Source organism: Perna viridis, chromosome 8, assembly GCF_037379345.1.
Source record: "Perna viridis isolate PV_CMFRI_1.1 ecotype Kerala chromosome 8, ASM3737934v1, whole genome shotgun sequence".
In the NCBI taxonomy this organism is placed as follows: Eukaryota; Metazoa; Mollusca; class Bivalvia; order Mytilida; family Mytilidae; genus Perna; species Perna viridis.
This window is the reverse complement of record NC_142452.1, coordinates 30,157,505-30,172,627: the sequence shown is the minus strand read 5'-3', so window position 1 is coordinate 30,172,627 and position 15,123 is coordinate 30,157,505. Positions and strand designations below refer to the sequence as shown.

General features: G+C 31.0%; 1 protein-coding gene across 1 annotated transcript; it reads left to right on the top strand.

Moving 5' to 3' along the window:
• The first annotated feature begins 4,157 nt into the window (after positions 1-4,157).
• LOC148610175 (uncharacterized) lies at positions 4,158-5,779 on the top strand. Its single transcript, XM_088542321.1, has 4 exons — positions 4,158-4,281; positions 4,496-4,672; positions 5,237-5,314; positions 5,667-5,779. The coding sequence occupies exons 1-4, from the start codon at positions 4,227-4,229 to the stop codon at positions 5,675-5,677; spliced, it is 321 nt and encodes a 106-aa protein (XP_088398447.1). The 5' UTR covers positions 4,158-4,226; the 3' UTR covers positions 5,678-5,779.
• The last annotated feature ends 9,344 nt before the right edge of the window (positions 5,780-15,123 follow it).

Below are 15,123 nucleotides of genomic sequence, written 5' to 3'. Positions count from 1 at the left end.
TGAGTATGGGGAATAGAAGTATACAGTGTTGAAAAATCATAGGTTTTAATGCTATTATATTCAGATAATAATCTTGAACTGATTGTCTCCAAGAGATCTTTCGAATTATTTAGGGTGCACATTGAATTAATATCATTACGGGAGTAACAAGTGTTGTGTTAGCACTGCAGACATTCTCTGATAGTTATGAGTATAGACGTTAAAAGTTTTGAAAGAGGTTTGGTGGTACATTTTGCAGATCCAACTATGAAACGTTGTTTATATGGATTCTTGTGGAGTTTAGGAATCCAGTACATAGACCGTAAATTATAATCATCGTCCTTGGTAGAGAGACCAAAAGAGGATAGCACAGATTTATGGTTTTTCACAATCTCTTCTTTGGAGAGTGTGGTAGCAGTATAGGTCTTATCACTGCTATTACTTTCTACGTCTACCTCTGATAATAAACATTGGATGTAAAACTTTTTGCAGGCAAAAGCAATGGTAATTTGGGCTTTGTCTGCTGGTACGACAATATATTCGTCATGTTTAGTAGACAATGTTTTGCTACATCGGGGTCTTCGAAAACTGATGTAGGCTTGGCACTCATTGACCTACGTAAAACTTTCATTGAAAAATGGTCAATTGGTTTCTCGTCATCATATATGATTAAATCAATCAACATAGGACATATATAGTTGTCGTGTAATTGTTTCTTTCATTTGTTTATTTTACTTTTTGGGGAGGGTTTATGAGTTTTTGAGGAAGAATTTTGAGTTGTGTGGAGTCGTGTCTGTTTTTCGTTTTTTTTTTGTTTATTAATATTAGGTTGCATGTTTTCAGAGCGCAAACTATAGACAATGACCTTTCAAACATTGGTTATGAACTTATCAAACATGCAGATAATACAGTTAAGAACTTTGTTTTGTTTTGTTTTGTTTTTCCAAATATGACAGTTCTAACATCGTTGGGAATTTTTAAAAACGTCTCAGAATTCGACGACTCTATTCGCTACACTGCTCTATCGGATCAAATTGATACAGGAAAGATAACGTTCTCTTTTAGAAGGGTCTGAAAAATTTCCAACGATGTTAGAACTGTCAAATTTGCGATGCAAATTTTTAGTCGTTCCATACCCGTCCTAACATCCTTGGGAATTTTTAACTTCCAATGTTATGCATTTATCAAATTCGCGGGGATCACATTTGTTCATGTTATGTTTAGATTTGCAAGGTTATGCAGAAAATGTTACAAATATTTATAGATTTAATTTTTCTATTTGGCTGTAATAGCTGCCAAGATATTAATCAGTGGCTAAAAATACCCACAATTAATCACATTTCCTGATTTTTACACTGCATGTTTCATAGTTTAGACCTGGATTACTAACTCAAGCAAAATAATATACAACTTGATAATATTTTGCCAGTTTCAAAACAATTGGAAGCTAAATACATAAATTTCTATAGGAAATATAATACATAGGGACCAGACAAGTGTGCGACAGCATATAAGTAGAGTGGTGTATGCATACTCCGATTTGCTCATAATAAAATTATTTCCTGTGTATTATGTTTGCTATTGTTTGCCTCCGTCTGAATATAATTTTTCCCTGAACAATCAAGAGGAATTTCGAACATAACACTCCCACTTCATATGTTACCTATGTGCACCTTTTAACTGTAGACTTTATACATCATATTAATAACATTATACATGTACATGCCTCTACTATGAAATGAATACTGACACTCAGGTATAGTCAGGTATAGTACTGACATTTCCTTGTAGAATGCCTTCAAAGTTTATAGAAATCCTACTACTAAGGGGTTTTTAACGTCCTTGACTACCCTGTCGGGTCTCGCAAGGACGCCTCTCTATGCTATACATTGATGTACAAAGTATCAAGCAATTCAGATCAACAGTTCATAATCAACTTCAAATCAGACAGTAGAATATTAAATGAATAAATACAATTTAGGATTTTTATGACCTTTTTCAAATGCTGATCTGAAATACCTACTTAACTTTTACCCTATTTATAAAAACAATTGTACATATTGTTAGCACATAACAATAGCTAGATTTTCTTCAACTTTGAACATTTTTGGACCCAAAATAGGTAGTATGATAATTAGTAAATTTATGCAATTTGGGATTTTTTCACAGTTTTCAGCATATCATGTGAAATACCTATCCAATTTTTATTTGACAAATTAAATGAATTATAAATATTGTAAGCATATACCATTGGCTATAATTTCTCCAAATCCGTACACATTTGAACTATTGGTAAAAATTTGATATCGAATTTTATATGGCATAAAATTGAAATTATACAAACATTCACTATAAAGTGAATACTGCCACTTATGTATGATTTTGACGGTAAAAAAAAATTTCTCTTTTTAAAACTTGGCAGAAACACTTCCAATGTTATGGATTTAGTAGTTAAAAGAGGGGGATGTGGACATATTTACGATTTTGTTTTCAAAAAAGAGGGTTAGTTCTCTTTGTCCAATTGTAAATTTACATTTTGCCGACCCACTCCTGGCGATAAAATGATCATTTGCAAGTGTCAATTATTTAAAATCATACATATCATTGTGACATTAAGTGAAGTGGCTTTAATTTGCATGTTTGCAAAAAAACATAACTATTGCTTTGTAAACACAGAATATTCACAGAGAACAGATATGAAAATTAGCAATACATGTAGATACAGTACAGGTATATGCACTTTATTTCTGTGACGCAAACAGTATTTGAAATTTCTTGAGCTATAGCCAATTAGAATAAGCATGATTTCAATTTTGATCCCAGAAAAGTGATTCGTTATGTGTACATGTATGAGCAAAATTAATACAAAATCGATTACTACAGTATATAAACATTACCTGAATCTATCATTTCACAGGTTGGTGCATTAAAATAGATGCGAGATAACGACATATAGCGTTGTTTTCTTCTTCATTTTTGCAAACAACGAGAGATCAGCTGACAGAAAGGTTTCAAGCTTCTCGCCAAAGTCCTTTTCCATATAATGGAAAAACTCCACCCACGACTAATATGCACATTCACAAAATAGCATGAATGTATGAAAAATATTGTCACTTGATATGATGAAAATGTTTAAATATCAACATTTTTCACATAAAATTTAAAACTAATTATACTTACGGAAACGGTAATATATAGAGATTTCTTTCATTTCACAAGCAAAATTCAAAAAGAGTACATTTATTTATACCGAATAAAAACAAAAGCCTTAGCTATTAGCCGTAAATATTGAAAAGACACCACTTTATGAAAGAGAGGAGGGTCATGAACACTTTGTTTATTAAATATGATCTTTCAACATATTGACATTTGTAATCAATTCTGCATTTTTTTATTGCTACATGCATGAAGAGTAGTCACTTAGCACCCTGCACTAGCACAATGGACAATCAGCTTTTTCAAACAATGGAAGTTTGAAACCAATATCTGAACTGATGACTGCGAAGCATTACAGCTTTATCATAACCCTTTGATACTGTCACATCACACCATGTTTTATATCACGTTTTATATCATGTTTTATATGTACACACGATATCCTTTTATGGTAGTTGAATCTTGGTTTCTGTTGACTTCTTATCTACCCTTCAATGGAAATTTGGTGTTTACTTCAAAATTTAAAAAGATGTATTGTTCGTCTTGTAATCAGTCATTACTATCTTTTGCCTCACCAATCCAGCACTTATATCAAAGACTACCGTCACAATGACTCTAACTGTTTAGTCCTAGCTATCGCATGCTTAGCCATGAATTAAAACATTATATTGCATGCCACTTCTTTAAACTCTTGTTTAACCCAGAATGTTTCTGTATAAACTTAAAGAAAGTAAGTCACTTCGATATTCCATGGGAGACGGCTCTGAAATGCTGTTGATCAACACTCAGTTCAAATGAAAACAACTCACAGACCCAGTTCTCCTTGATCTGTCCAAAAAAAAACAAATCATCTTATTCGGAATACCTGATGTAAACACGTGAATATGATAACTTTGGTCAAAAATTAGAAACCAAAACAATACTGTAATAAACAATCAGTCATTTTCTAATGATATTTATTTTTTCAAAAGCTGTTCAGATTTTATTACGTCCGCAATTACAAAATACTTTTAAGTGGTTTATATCAATAATCATTCATCATCATAAATTGCAAAAATTCTGACCAAACTTGTCCACAACCTTATCCAAGAATGGTATATAAAGATCGTGAAAGACACTGTTGCCGTCCCGACAGCTACTGTTTTCGTAAGTACAATTAGTTTTAAATCTTATTTGAAAGATGTTGATAGTTAAACATTTTCATCATATCAAGCGACAATATTTTTCATATACACTCATTTACTTTAATCGTTCATCGGAATTTTGTCCATCAGTGGTCAATTTAATGCGTTCCTTTGATGAACTGTAAATATATTTTCTCTGTTCTAGACAATAATCACTTTGTTAAAATATATTTAAGACGCCATTATGTTCCGAAGCATTGCCCTCGTCCTTCTCCTTGCATCTGCTTGCCTTGCCCACTGGTATGGCGGCTATGGAGGCTATGGCGGCTATGGAGGCTATGGCGGCTATGGAGGATATGGCGGCTATGGCGGCTATGGAGGTGGAATTGGATATGGATACGGAGGATTTGGTGGTAAGAGATTTTATAATTTGAATTCTTAATGCCGCTGTTTTAAGAGATCAGACAAAGAATATTTGCAGTATAATTGGTGGAATATTACACTTTTTATATCTTGATAATTGCTTGACAGAGTTCTAAGCACTCGTTAATGCTCGTGATGGAAATATAATTATTATACCTTTACCATCTCAATTGGACAACCTGAATTTTCATTCGTTACAATGTAAAAGTATGTAAACAACACGTGTAAATAGATAAATAAAAGGCTAAAATATCTTAAGGTGAATACAGACCAAGTAAATTATACATGTAATGTTTGAAGTGGGTTGCACCTGGACTAAATAAACTATTATCGGCTAGTTCAGTATTACAGAATGCATTATGCCTTCTTTTGAATCTTAAGATGGTAATCATTTATATTCGGAACTATACTGAGACGACTCCGATAGATATATTCAGATGTTTTGTGCTTGTTATCCGGGTTACAAAGAAATTAGCGCTGATACATACGGTCTTTCAATTAACACAGTATAATGTGGGTTCGTTTTTTAGAAACTAAAATGAAATTCTTTTCAGGTGGTTACGGATTCGGCAAATTTCCATACTATAGTATATATGGCGGTCCTTATTATAGTGGTGGTGGATATGGCTATGGTAGGTTAGGATATGGATATGATAAACAAAATTGATTAACATCAAAGTGCTGCAATATATATATATTATTTCTAGAAATGCTCCAGTATCTTCTGTAAATATATTTGAAAGACACCGACGTTGTTCATTTAAAAGCTTTTTTTTCAAATTTGATACATTTTGAAAAAGTACATGGTTATACTACCGGATATTAAAAAATAAACAAGATAGTTAAAACAGTGCCATTTACATTCTGATTTTGATTGATAAATTTGTCAAATGTTCCTTTAGTTTCCATAAGTAATAATATGTATTTACTTGTCGATTCAAATATGATCATACCAATTTTATGGCCTTACATTTTTCATTGCAGGCAAGTACTGATACAATGGACTATGAGAATGTACTAATTGAAATATTATCCAAAGATAAAACCTGCTCATGTACATGAATATGCTTTTAATAAACTTGCAATTTCAAACTGCACTTTTTATCTATTCATATTTTCAATTTATTAATTCTTAGCTATTTTTGAACTAAGGATTATTATTGTCTGTACATTTACGAAGCAGTCTTTATAAGAATCATGCAAATAGTGTAAAATATGATAAACCTAATTAAGATTTAAAACTTTTTACACTTTCAAAAACGGAAATGGTAATACAAACAATAAATACTGTACAATAATGTATATAAGCAAATATTTTAAAAAGCCTTAAAATAGCTTTTTTTGCCTCCTACGACATTTTAGACCATGTATAGTGGGTATGGATGCAACAGTTAAAACCTTCGTTTAGTGAAAGAAATCCTTTTGACTTTTAGGAAATTTGGACCTACTTGATGCTAAATGAAGAATCGTTAGTAAAATACACAAAAATCGACAAGGTTACATTGTCTTAAATTTCATTAAATTGGAATAGTAAAGAAAACAAAAAAGACAGTTAAACTATAGTGTACTAAGATAAAGCAAATACAAAAACAAGAATAAAACAAAAGGTAAAAGTCTTCTTGGACCCTACAAAACTATGGACATGTAGGGTAGAGTAGTATAGGAGTGTGTTCGTGTCACCATATTTTATGTCTGATACAAAAACATAAAAAGAGCTGCCAAAAGAACATATAACAAACACTTGGTACAAGTCAGAAATTATAATGTGGAAAGTGTTTATCTGTAAATAAATTAAGAAAAAGAAAAATGGTAACTATTTTATATAATGTCATTTAGTTAACTATTGGCAAAATCGGGCTTTTTGTAATATCACGACACTTGAGTTGTCTGTTAAAGGAACTGCCACAAGGATTAGACAATGTAATAATGTGTACTGATTCAACATAAGACCCATTGGTTACAGTTAATACTTGTGATCCGCTTTTGATAATTCTCAACAATAGAATAAACATTGAATACATATTTAATCTATTGTTGAGAGTTTAATAAACATTGAATACATATGATAGAGTAATTAAAGAAACCAAGAATCTAGGGGAAATTAAAACAATGTTATCCAGTGACAAAGGCAAGACATGGAAAACAGACAATCACAACATAGAACATAAAATAACTTAAATAATACAGATAAAGTAACAAAAGTAAATCAGCAACTCGGACTCCTGTGAAAACTAGAAGCATGGACTAGGTGCACCGGTCGGGTAAGCGTCCTCTGCTTTTCTAGAAACAGAAAATGATCCGAGAATGTCATATATGCTATCGCAATATTATCATTACACGAAATATAAGAAGGAATATAATGTGTAACTTGTAAATTAGGTGCTTATTCTGTGTACAAAATGTGAAACAAAATTGTTTCAAGGATTTAAGCCAGGAGATAATGAACATAAAGAAGATTGGATACAAAATGAAAGAAAAGCACCCCAAATAACACAAATCAAATAAAATTCACACAGACAAAGGTACTTACATTATGAACCGGGTTCACTTGTAGCGTAAGCATTAACCACCGCAGACCTATAACTGCTTCCTGATGGAATACGTATCACTCCTCTAGCTTATAGCTGCTATACAGGATTTGAAAAAAAGTGGCAGAGCGTGAGTGCTACTCACTACTTTTTCAAAAGTATCCCAAAGTACGGTACTAATTTGCCAAACACGGGTGGGTTTTAAAATGAGTGTGGCAGAGGTGTAAGGTTTTGAAATAGCGATTATATCACCTGTGCAGGATAATAAAAACCTATGCGACTACTGGGTTTATCAAAGTATCGCTAATTTACATTTTCAAATTAAATTTAGTATTGACGATGAACGTGAAGTTTTTTTTTATTTTTTGTTTTTTTTTTGTTTTTTTTGGTTTTTTTTTCCTTTTTTTTGTGAAGTCCGAGTTTCTCGATTACTTTTGTTTCTTTTTATGTATTATTTTGGTCAATATATGTTCTTTGTTTTATGTGTCTTTATTCCATGTCTGGCCTTTGTTCATAGATTACATTCTTTTGATTTTCGCTTGAGTCTTCGTTCCATTGATTACTCTTGCATTACTGTCCCGAGAGCATACTTATAATGAATCATAATAAATGACACCTTTAAAAAAAAACACAAAAAAACCCAAAAAAACATAACCAACGAATCAGTTTTATCGTTTTAACTAATGTTTAAACCTAAAGAATATTTAAGTTTACATTAAATATTTTCTTAACCTATACGGCGACGTAGGATACAAATTCAAATTTCTTGTGAAAAAACATACTGGCCATTCAGAAGGACTACCCAAAATATTGGTGTATGCCAAATATGCTTGAATCATTTTTCATTGTTTTTTTTTATTTTTTGATGCGCGATTCAAAGTTGTTTGAAAGAAATCTGTTCACTTTCCCCCAAGACACTTTGAATTGGAAACTTGAAGCATGATAACTGTTGACGATATGTTCAAAGTTTTTTTTTTTACAGAATTTGCATGATTCTTACAAAGACTAATGTTTACATATTTTGTCAGTTCTGCACCTTTTTGGACCTACATCTCAAACTTGACAACTGGTCATCTCAACAGAACGATTTACGATAGAATAGTAGACTTTAATTTTAATATCATAAATTGTGCTTACCTGTGCAGCAATATTTATTTCTCTACTGCATATAGTGTTTATATTTCACAATTTACTCTCCACGCTAGAGCAAGTACTAACTACTCTGATTGATTTTCTTAATATCTGCGTAAAAGACACCTGAATCAGGGGTATAAGGAAATGCGTCTTAAAAGGTCTTTTACTAATTTCATTTTTAGATATCAGTCCTTGATTGAAAAATACTCAGTTTCTTCTAAAACAATGTGGTACCAGCTGATCAGGTGGTGTAATGTCTGTTTTGCCAGATTTGTTTTTGACTTGGCTTGATTGTGGGTAGGATTGGTGTTCAGTGGGTTTTGTTGTTGCACTTATTTTGTACTTTTTGGTCACTTTATAGTCATAAATTTTGGCAAACAAATGATGTTTGAACACAAGAAACATCTTAAAACAGTCTAAATGATAATGTCTTAGACAATACTAATTCCAGTCTAAAATTTACCCATAAATACGTAAACCAAGGTTTGTTTGTTTTTTTTTGCTTCATGTTATGTCATCCGTTTTGGTTAAAAAGAGATTTATAACATATATAAATGAATAAGCATTGTTTAATTTAATATATCAAGATACCATAGCGAAGTCACTTACTTCGTATGATTGATAGGCTTTTCAATTTTAAAACAGTCCATAATTAAAGCACTATAAGCGATTGTATGGACAGTATTGTGACCAAAATGATATGTAAGGGTTTAGTTTGGTTCCAAATGGATAAAAGTAGTTTAACACGATGCAGAATAACATATTTGATACATTTGTGCAAAGCATATTATTGGATACGTTTCGTTCGGCGTAGCCGAAGTCCCATATTTTTAGCCGAGGACCAATAACTCAGCCAATATGGAATTATAACGCAATTATACTTTTATTGACTAACTAGTCTAATACGCTAGGCCAATATGGATTTTGATTAGTCCAATGAGAGGTGTTGGACGGCTAAATCCCATATTGGACGACTATATCCCGTATTTGCGCACTTTAGCATTTTGTATTTTATTGGCAGTTTCGATCATATTTAGGTCAATATTCAATCGTGAGTCAATAATATATAATATTGAAAAGTCAAAAGATTAATTGCAGATTTCTTGGAAAGCCATAAATGGTTAATATCATTACGTGAGTAAAGAGTGTCACAGTATTTTAGTTCTCCCTCCATTACTGCAGCCGAAATCATTGTTAGTAATAAGGACTAATTTTTATTTTGGTCGAACTTTTCTTTTGCATTAACTTTCATGTAGTTTTGGAATAAAATACATACGAGGGCCGTTCCAAGACTTCTCACTTGAAGGAATATTCAACGCGGCCGTTAAGGTCTTGTAGTTAGCTAGCGTTCACCCTTGTCGAATGTACAACATTTGTGTGTAGGATTATTCTCAGGGACGCTGCTGTTGTTAAGCTATCAATCAATAGTCATTAGAAATAGTTTATCTTTTTCATTGTGACTTTATATTGAATAATCACGTCTTTGACGTCGACAAAGCAACAGTATGGATCGCATTGCCAAACGAATACAGAAAATAATACCTGAGCTATTTAAACATGAACAATCAATGAGTGAAAATAATAGAATATCAACGCAATTTTTGTTGTTGTTGTTGTTGTCAATTAAATGATACAAAAAGTCAAGTTGTCCAAAGCATATATTTGCTTGAAAACAAGCATATTCTGATTGATTAAATCATTTCAAAATTATATTTGTTTAACATTTTAAAGTTCTTTTTATTAAAAGCTTATTCATAATTTCCACTTTTCGTATTTTTTTGTCTATGTTTATTTTCTGTGGTTTTGAAAACCCCTTATCTTATTATCTTTTTTGTATTAATTTCATGTATTGATCTCTTTTAAGCTTCTTTTTAATTAAATCATGTGAATTAAATAAAGACAGTAACTTGTATGGAATTATATATTATAGTAATTTATTAACATTAACAGGCTTTACACTTTTAGTAAACAATTTGAAATACCTTAAAACACCCGCAATTTCAAAAATAGACATTAAAAAAAACCAATGGTCAATAAATATGGTATCAAATTTAATAAAAGTTTTCTGATCTAATTATAAATGTCGTTTTTATATCAATATTTATCATCATTAAAAGATTACTGTCCATCACCTGGAGGTGCAGAATGTTATAAAAGGCCAGGAAAACCACCCTTGTCCATGGAACAATACCTCAAAAGTAAGTATGAAGTTTCCTCTTTAGAAACAATTGTTTCTTACTTTTATTTTTCATTTTATTGTGAACCAAAGTTAAGAATAAAACATTTCAAATTATATATTTGCTTTGATCAAGTAATAATGTAAATTTGAATAATGGTCTATACTTTTTTACATGAAAATATATGAGAAATACTTTTAGAAATGAATATGGCGGGATTATCATGAGTTTAAAGAGGTTTTCGAATTATTCAGGTTTAACTATGTCCTGATCATTATTATTAGTATTATAATTAATATTCAATAACAATAAGAACACTTTGACATGATCTTTATTATAACACGTACTTCTACTTGTGAAGATCATCTCTTCGAAATGGTATTCGCTTGTCAAATTGGAAAATGCATATCAATCAATCAGGTCTTGATGACGATAATGCAATATATCGGTTCAAAGAAAATAATATATGGGCAATATTTACTATGGATACTGACTTGGATCAGGGTACTATCTCGGAGGTCTTGTGAATATGGATACGGAGGGCTTGGTTATGGATACGAACTAGGTAGATATTACCTTGGCGGTATGTTCCTTTTCTTTTTTTTTAAATTGGCAATAAGAAACATACAGTCTATTGAAAGATAACATATATTTTCCATGTTCATATCGTTTATATGCGCGAAGTGCAATAAACAAAATATACACATGGAAAGTTTATGTTATTTTTCAATAGACAAAATTTTTATCATAGCCAACTCTGATAAATTAATTTTAAAATATAGCTTTATCTTTCAACTTGAGAAAAGTATCTCTGAATTTAACTGAATAGGGGCGTGTAAATATCTTTTTTATCCATTGAGATATAACAACATTATTTTAACCAATCAGATTACAGTATTTATCTCAAAATAATTTATTATAAAATGTAGTATAATAAAGGTAGAAAATGTTGGTATTTCTTTTCTTTGATATTTCGATTCCCTCTTCCTTTAATAATAAAAATGCAATAGACACTCTATTAGAAAAAACAAGTTTTAAGTTCTGTAAATCATCAATGTCTTATATAACGAATGCTCATTTGCTTTTGTTACTTTGTATGTATGATTTTTGTTACTTTATGCTCTTTATTGTATATATCTGTTTTCTATATCTAGTCTTTGTCCCTGTATTACATTCGTTTGATTACCGCTATAACCTTGGGTTACACTATACAAATGGGATTTAGGTGCACTTTTTCGTACACAAAACTGACCCGGTCTAATTTTGTAAAACTTAAAAATAAAAAGTGAAACTTAGTGAAAATACTGATTGTGTTTAGTTGACTGTTGGGATTTAACTTCCGAGCCAAAAAGCAATCATAAATAAATGAATGCAATACTTGTGAAGGTAAAGAGATGTAAATTGCATACTTTAAGCTATCTAGAAAGATTTATGTTATCACCGGATTGGATTCTCTTCCCTGCAGCAACAGGCTGTTTTTCAAAAATGCAAAATTTTGCACGAACTTTAAGAATTAAAATCATGAATAAATGAGCAGAAAAAGGTACACTTTTTATTTGTTTTTCTTTACAATTATACCATGCCCACTTACTTTTTCTGAGAGTTTTAAGTGCCTGATATTTTAGAAAACCTGTTTTCGACAATTAATTTTGGGAAGGCACCCAAAATTTGTTATGAAATGTATATCTTTATTATGTTACCATGGCTACAGATTTTCATAACAAAATAGAAAAGATTTTTATCTCTTTTTATCGATCTCCATAATGTAAGGTTTTGAAAAATATATACTTTTTACAGAAAAAAATGTTGGATTTGCTTGTTTAAGTGTCTCAATATAGCTTTATATCCACAAACTGTCATAAGGTTATCTGAAGTGACCTATCTATATATTGGAACCTTGGTTCCCTTGATTATTCTTGGAGAGATATTACGGAGAAAGTGTAATTCTGTCTTTTCTGTTTAGGTGGTTATGGATAGGCAAGTGGCCATTCTATGGTGGCTACCATGAATATGGTTATGGAGGATATGGTCTAGGATATGGATATGGTGGATACGGTTATGGCGGTTTTGGCCTCCGTGGTATAGGTCACAAAAATAAAGAAAAATATTGTTTCATGATTTAGATCATTTTTGCAAGAAATAAATTAATCTAAAGTTAAAGTTTCTTACAAAATATGGCACAAAGAGATATGAATACCGCACGACAGATTATTTTTTTGCAGGTGAACAATTTTATGATTTTGAGGTAAAACGTATTCTATTGGTTTACATGTCCCTACTTTTGAAGGATTATAAGTGGTGCATCAAGTATTTCAGGAGGTAGATCTAGGGTAAGGGACACAACTCTTAAAAATCATTCAAACGTTTGTATTCAGCATTTTGCATCAATCTTTTGTAAGCATCCAATTAACTTGGATTCGTTTTATTCTGCTTCAAACAAAAGCTTGAGGGGCTTTAGTGAAATTGAATATAATACAAACATATCATTGATTCATGAGTTATATCCCTTATCCTTGGTCTACTTCCTTAAGGACAGAGTAAATATTTTGTGGAATTTATTTAAGGGTTTTTTAAACAGACATCCAAACTAATCTAAACTTAGCACAACACAGAAATTACCTACTATGCGCTATATATATACAAAGAGAAAGGTTAAATAACATTGATTATTCACTGAAACATTCCAATGATGTTCATGCCAAACACTTCGCGACAAATAAACTAATTTGGACTGAATGTCAAGTGGATTTTATTTCATATGGTTTAAATATATTTTTAATGTGAAGTCATCAAATTATGTCTGTTTACAAAGAATACGATATAGAAGTTATTTAAAAATAAGGACTAATTATTTTCGCATTCACTAATAGTTGAGTTTTTCCTTCCTTGCAGGAAAATACTGATTGGAAAGATCGTGTGAATTGCGCTCATCCTTGAAGCATTTATATGAAAAATATGTTGATTGATACAAATTGATCTTCCATAAATAACATATAAAATGACTTTTGGTCTATTTAATGATTGTTAAACTTCTTATGTGTACTGTTGTTTCATATTGTTTATGAAAGTTTATTGTTTAAAGTGATTACATTTACCTGAAAAACAGATGAATTGTATATTTCTTATTTACTTTGTTGATCAATAAACAATGAATTAATGTTGCCAAGAAAATTTCTTGTTCTCCATTAGAAATTGATACGAACTAAAACAAATACACCACAGATTAGTTTGCATATATTATATATACTACATCAAGTACAGTTCGAAGCTTTGTCTTCTTTATATATGTATTTAATCAAATCTTGGTATTAAGTGGAAAGGAAATATGAATGTTTTACGAATTCAACGCATCGCCATTTGGTATTTTAGATATTATGTGATTAATAAGAAGAAAATATTCGATGTTTCTGCGCTAAATGACTGTATTTGTTTTAAATTTCTTTTGCTTTCGTGTATTTCATGTTTCAGTCTTAACTACATCGCACCTTGAAAAAGACCATTTTGTCTTTTGTGTTATAGATTTAGTTTTTATTACAAAGTGTTCTTTATTTCGTATGTAAAATTCAGTTGAAAATGTTTTAATTATATCATTCTTTGACCAATTCATCCATTATGTCTATAATTTAGTAGAAAAAAAATCGTACACACCTTTTCACCATCCATTTTCTTGTAAAATCTTGTATTATCCATCATTTCATGGTTTTGTATAATGAAAACACAATATTCATAACGTGCCCACTTTAAGCATACAGTGAAACGCGTTTATTTATGCAAACTTCATTTTTAAACTTAAGATGAAAATGCTCTTAATCTTTTATTTGCTTTTTCACTGTATTAACATTTATTGAGACAATATTGACTGTTCATTATTGTTTGTATGCCTGTCATTAAGGAAATCGTATAACAACCGCTTGTGTGTGTGTGTGTGTTTGTGTGTGTGTGTGTGTGTGTGTGTGTGTGTGTGTTGGCTTGATTTACATATCTTCAGTTTCTATATGTAATAGCATTTTGCTTTGTTCGCTGAATTGTGTATACCAATCGCCTTTTTTTCTCATTTTCACAAGACCACGCTCTTGAATTTGGATATCCCAGAAGGAATGGTTTTATTTTCGACGCTTTGTTTTGTTTCATTTTGTAATTTCTTACTTATTACCTATCTTAGCGTTTGTTTCCATGTACAATCGATAAACGTTTGTCTTGTACTGTACTCGTAATGAAAACGGAGGAGGTAAGTTTAATTTTAAGAATGAGCTATATAAATTGTTGATAATTCAATTGAAAAAAAAACAAACAATCGACAAAGTTCACGTTAATGACTGTGAATCATCTAGAGTGTGAACCTCCGATTGCCATTAATTTCATAGGTCAAGAATGAGTAACATCAGAAAAAAATGAAGATCCGATAATATGACGCTGTTTACATCAAATTTGTTATTTAACGATCGAGAATATTAAAATGAAATTGACTTAATCGTAAACACAAAACAGTAACCGCATCTATATTTATTCGGAATGAATTAGGGATACATGTTTCTTTTAAACCTTCATTGTTGATCATTATAAACAACCTTCATGTAAGATGACGAATCTGGTTTCGGTGTT

Excerpts from the sequence above, each read along its gene's own strand:
- LOC148610175 (XM_088542321.1), top strand. The coding sequence starts at position 4,227 with ATGGTATATAAAGATCGTGAAAGACACTGTTGCCGTCCCGACAGCTAC. Across the intron at positions 4,282-4,495 it reads TCCCGACAGCTACTGTTTTC|ACGCCATTATGTTCCGAAGC; the intron begins GTAAGTACAATT and ends AATATATTTAAG. Across the intron at positions 4,673-5,236 it reads TGGATACGGAGGATTTGGTG|GTGGTTACGGATTCGGCAAA; the intron begins GTAAGAGATTTT and ends AATTCTTTTCAG.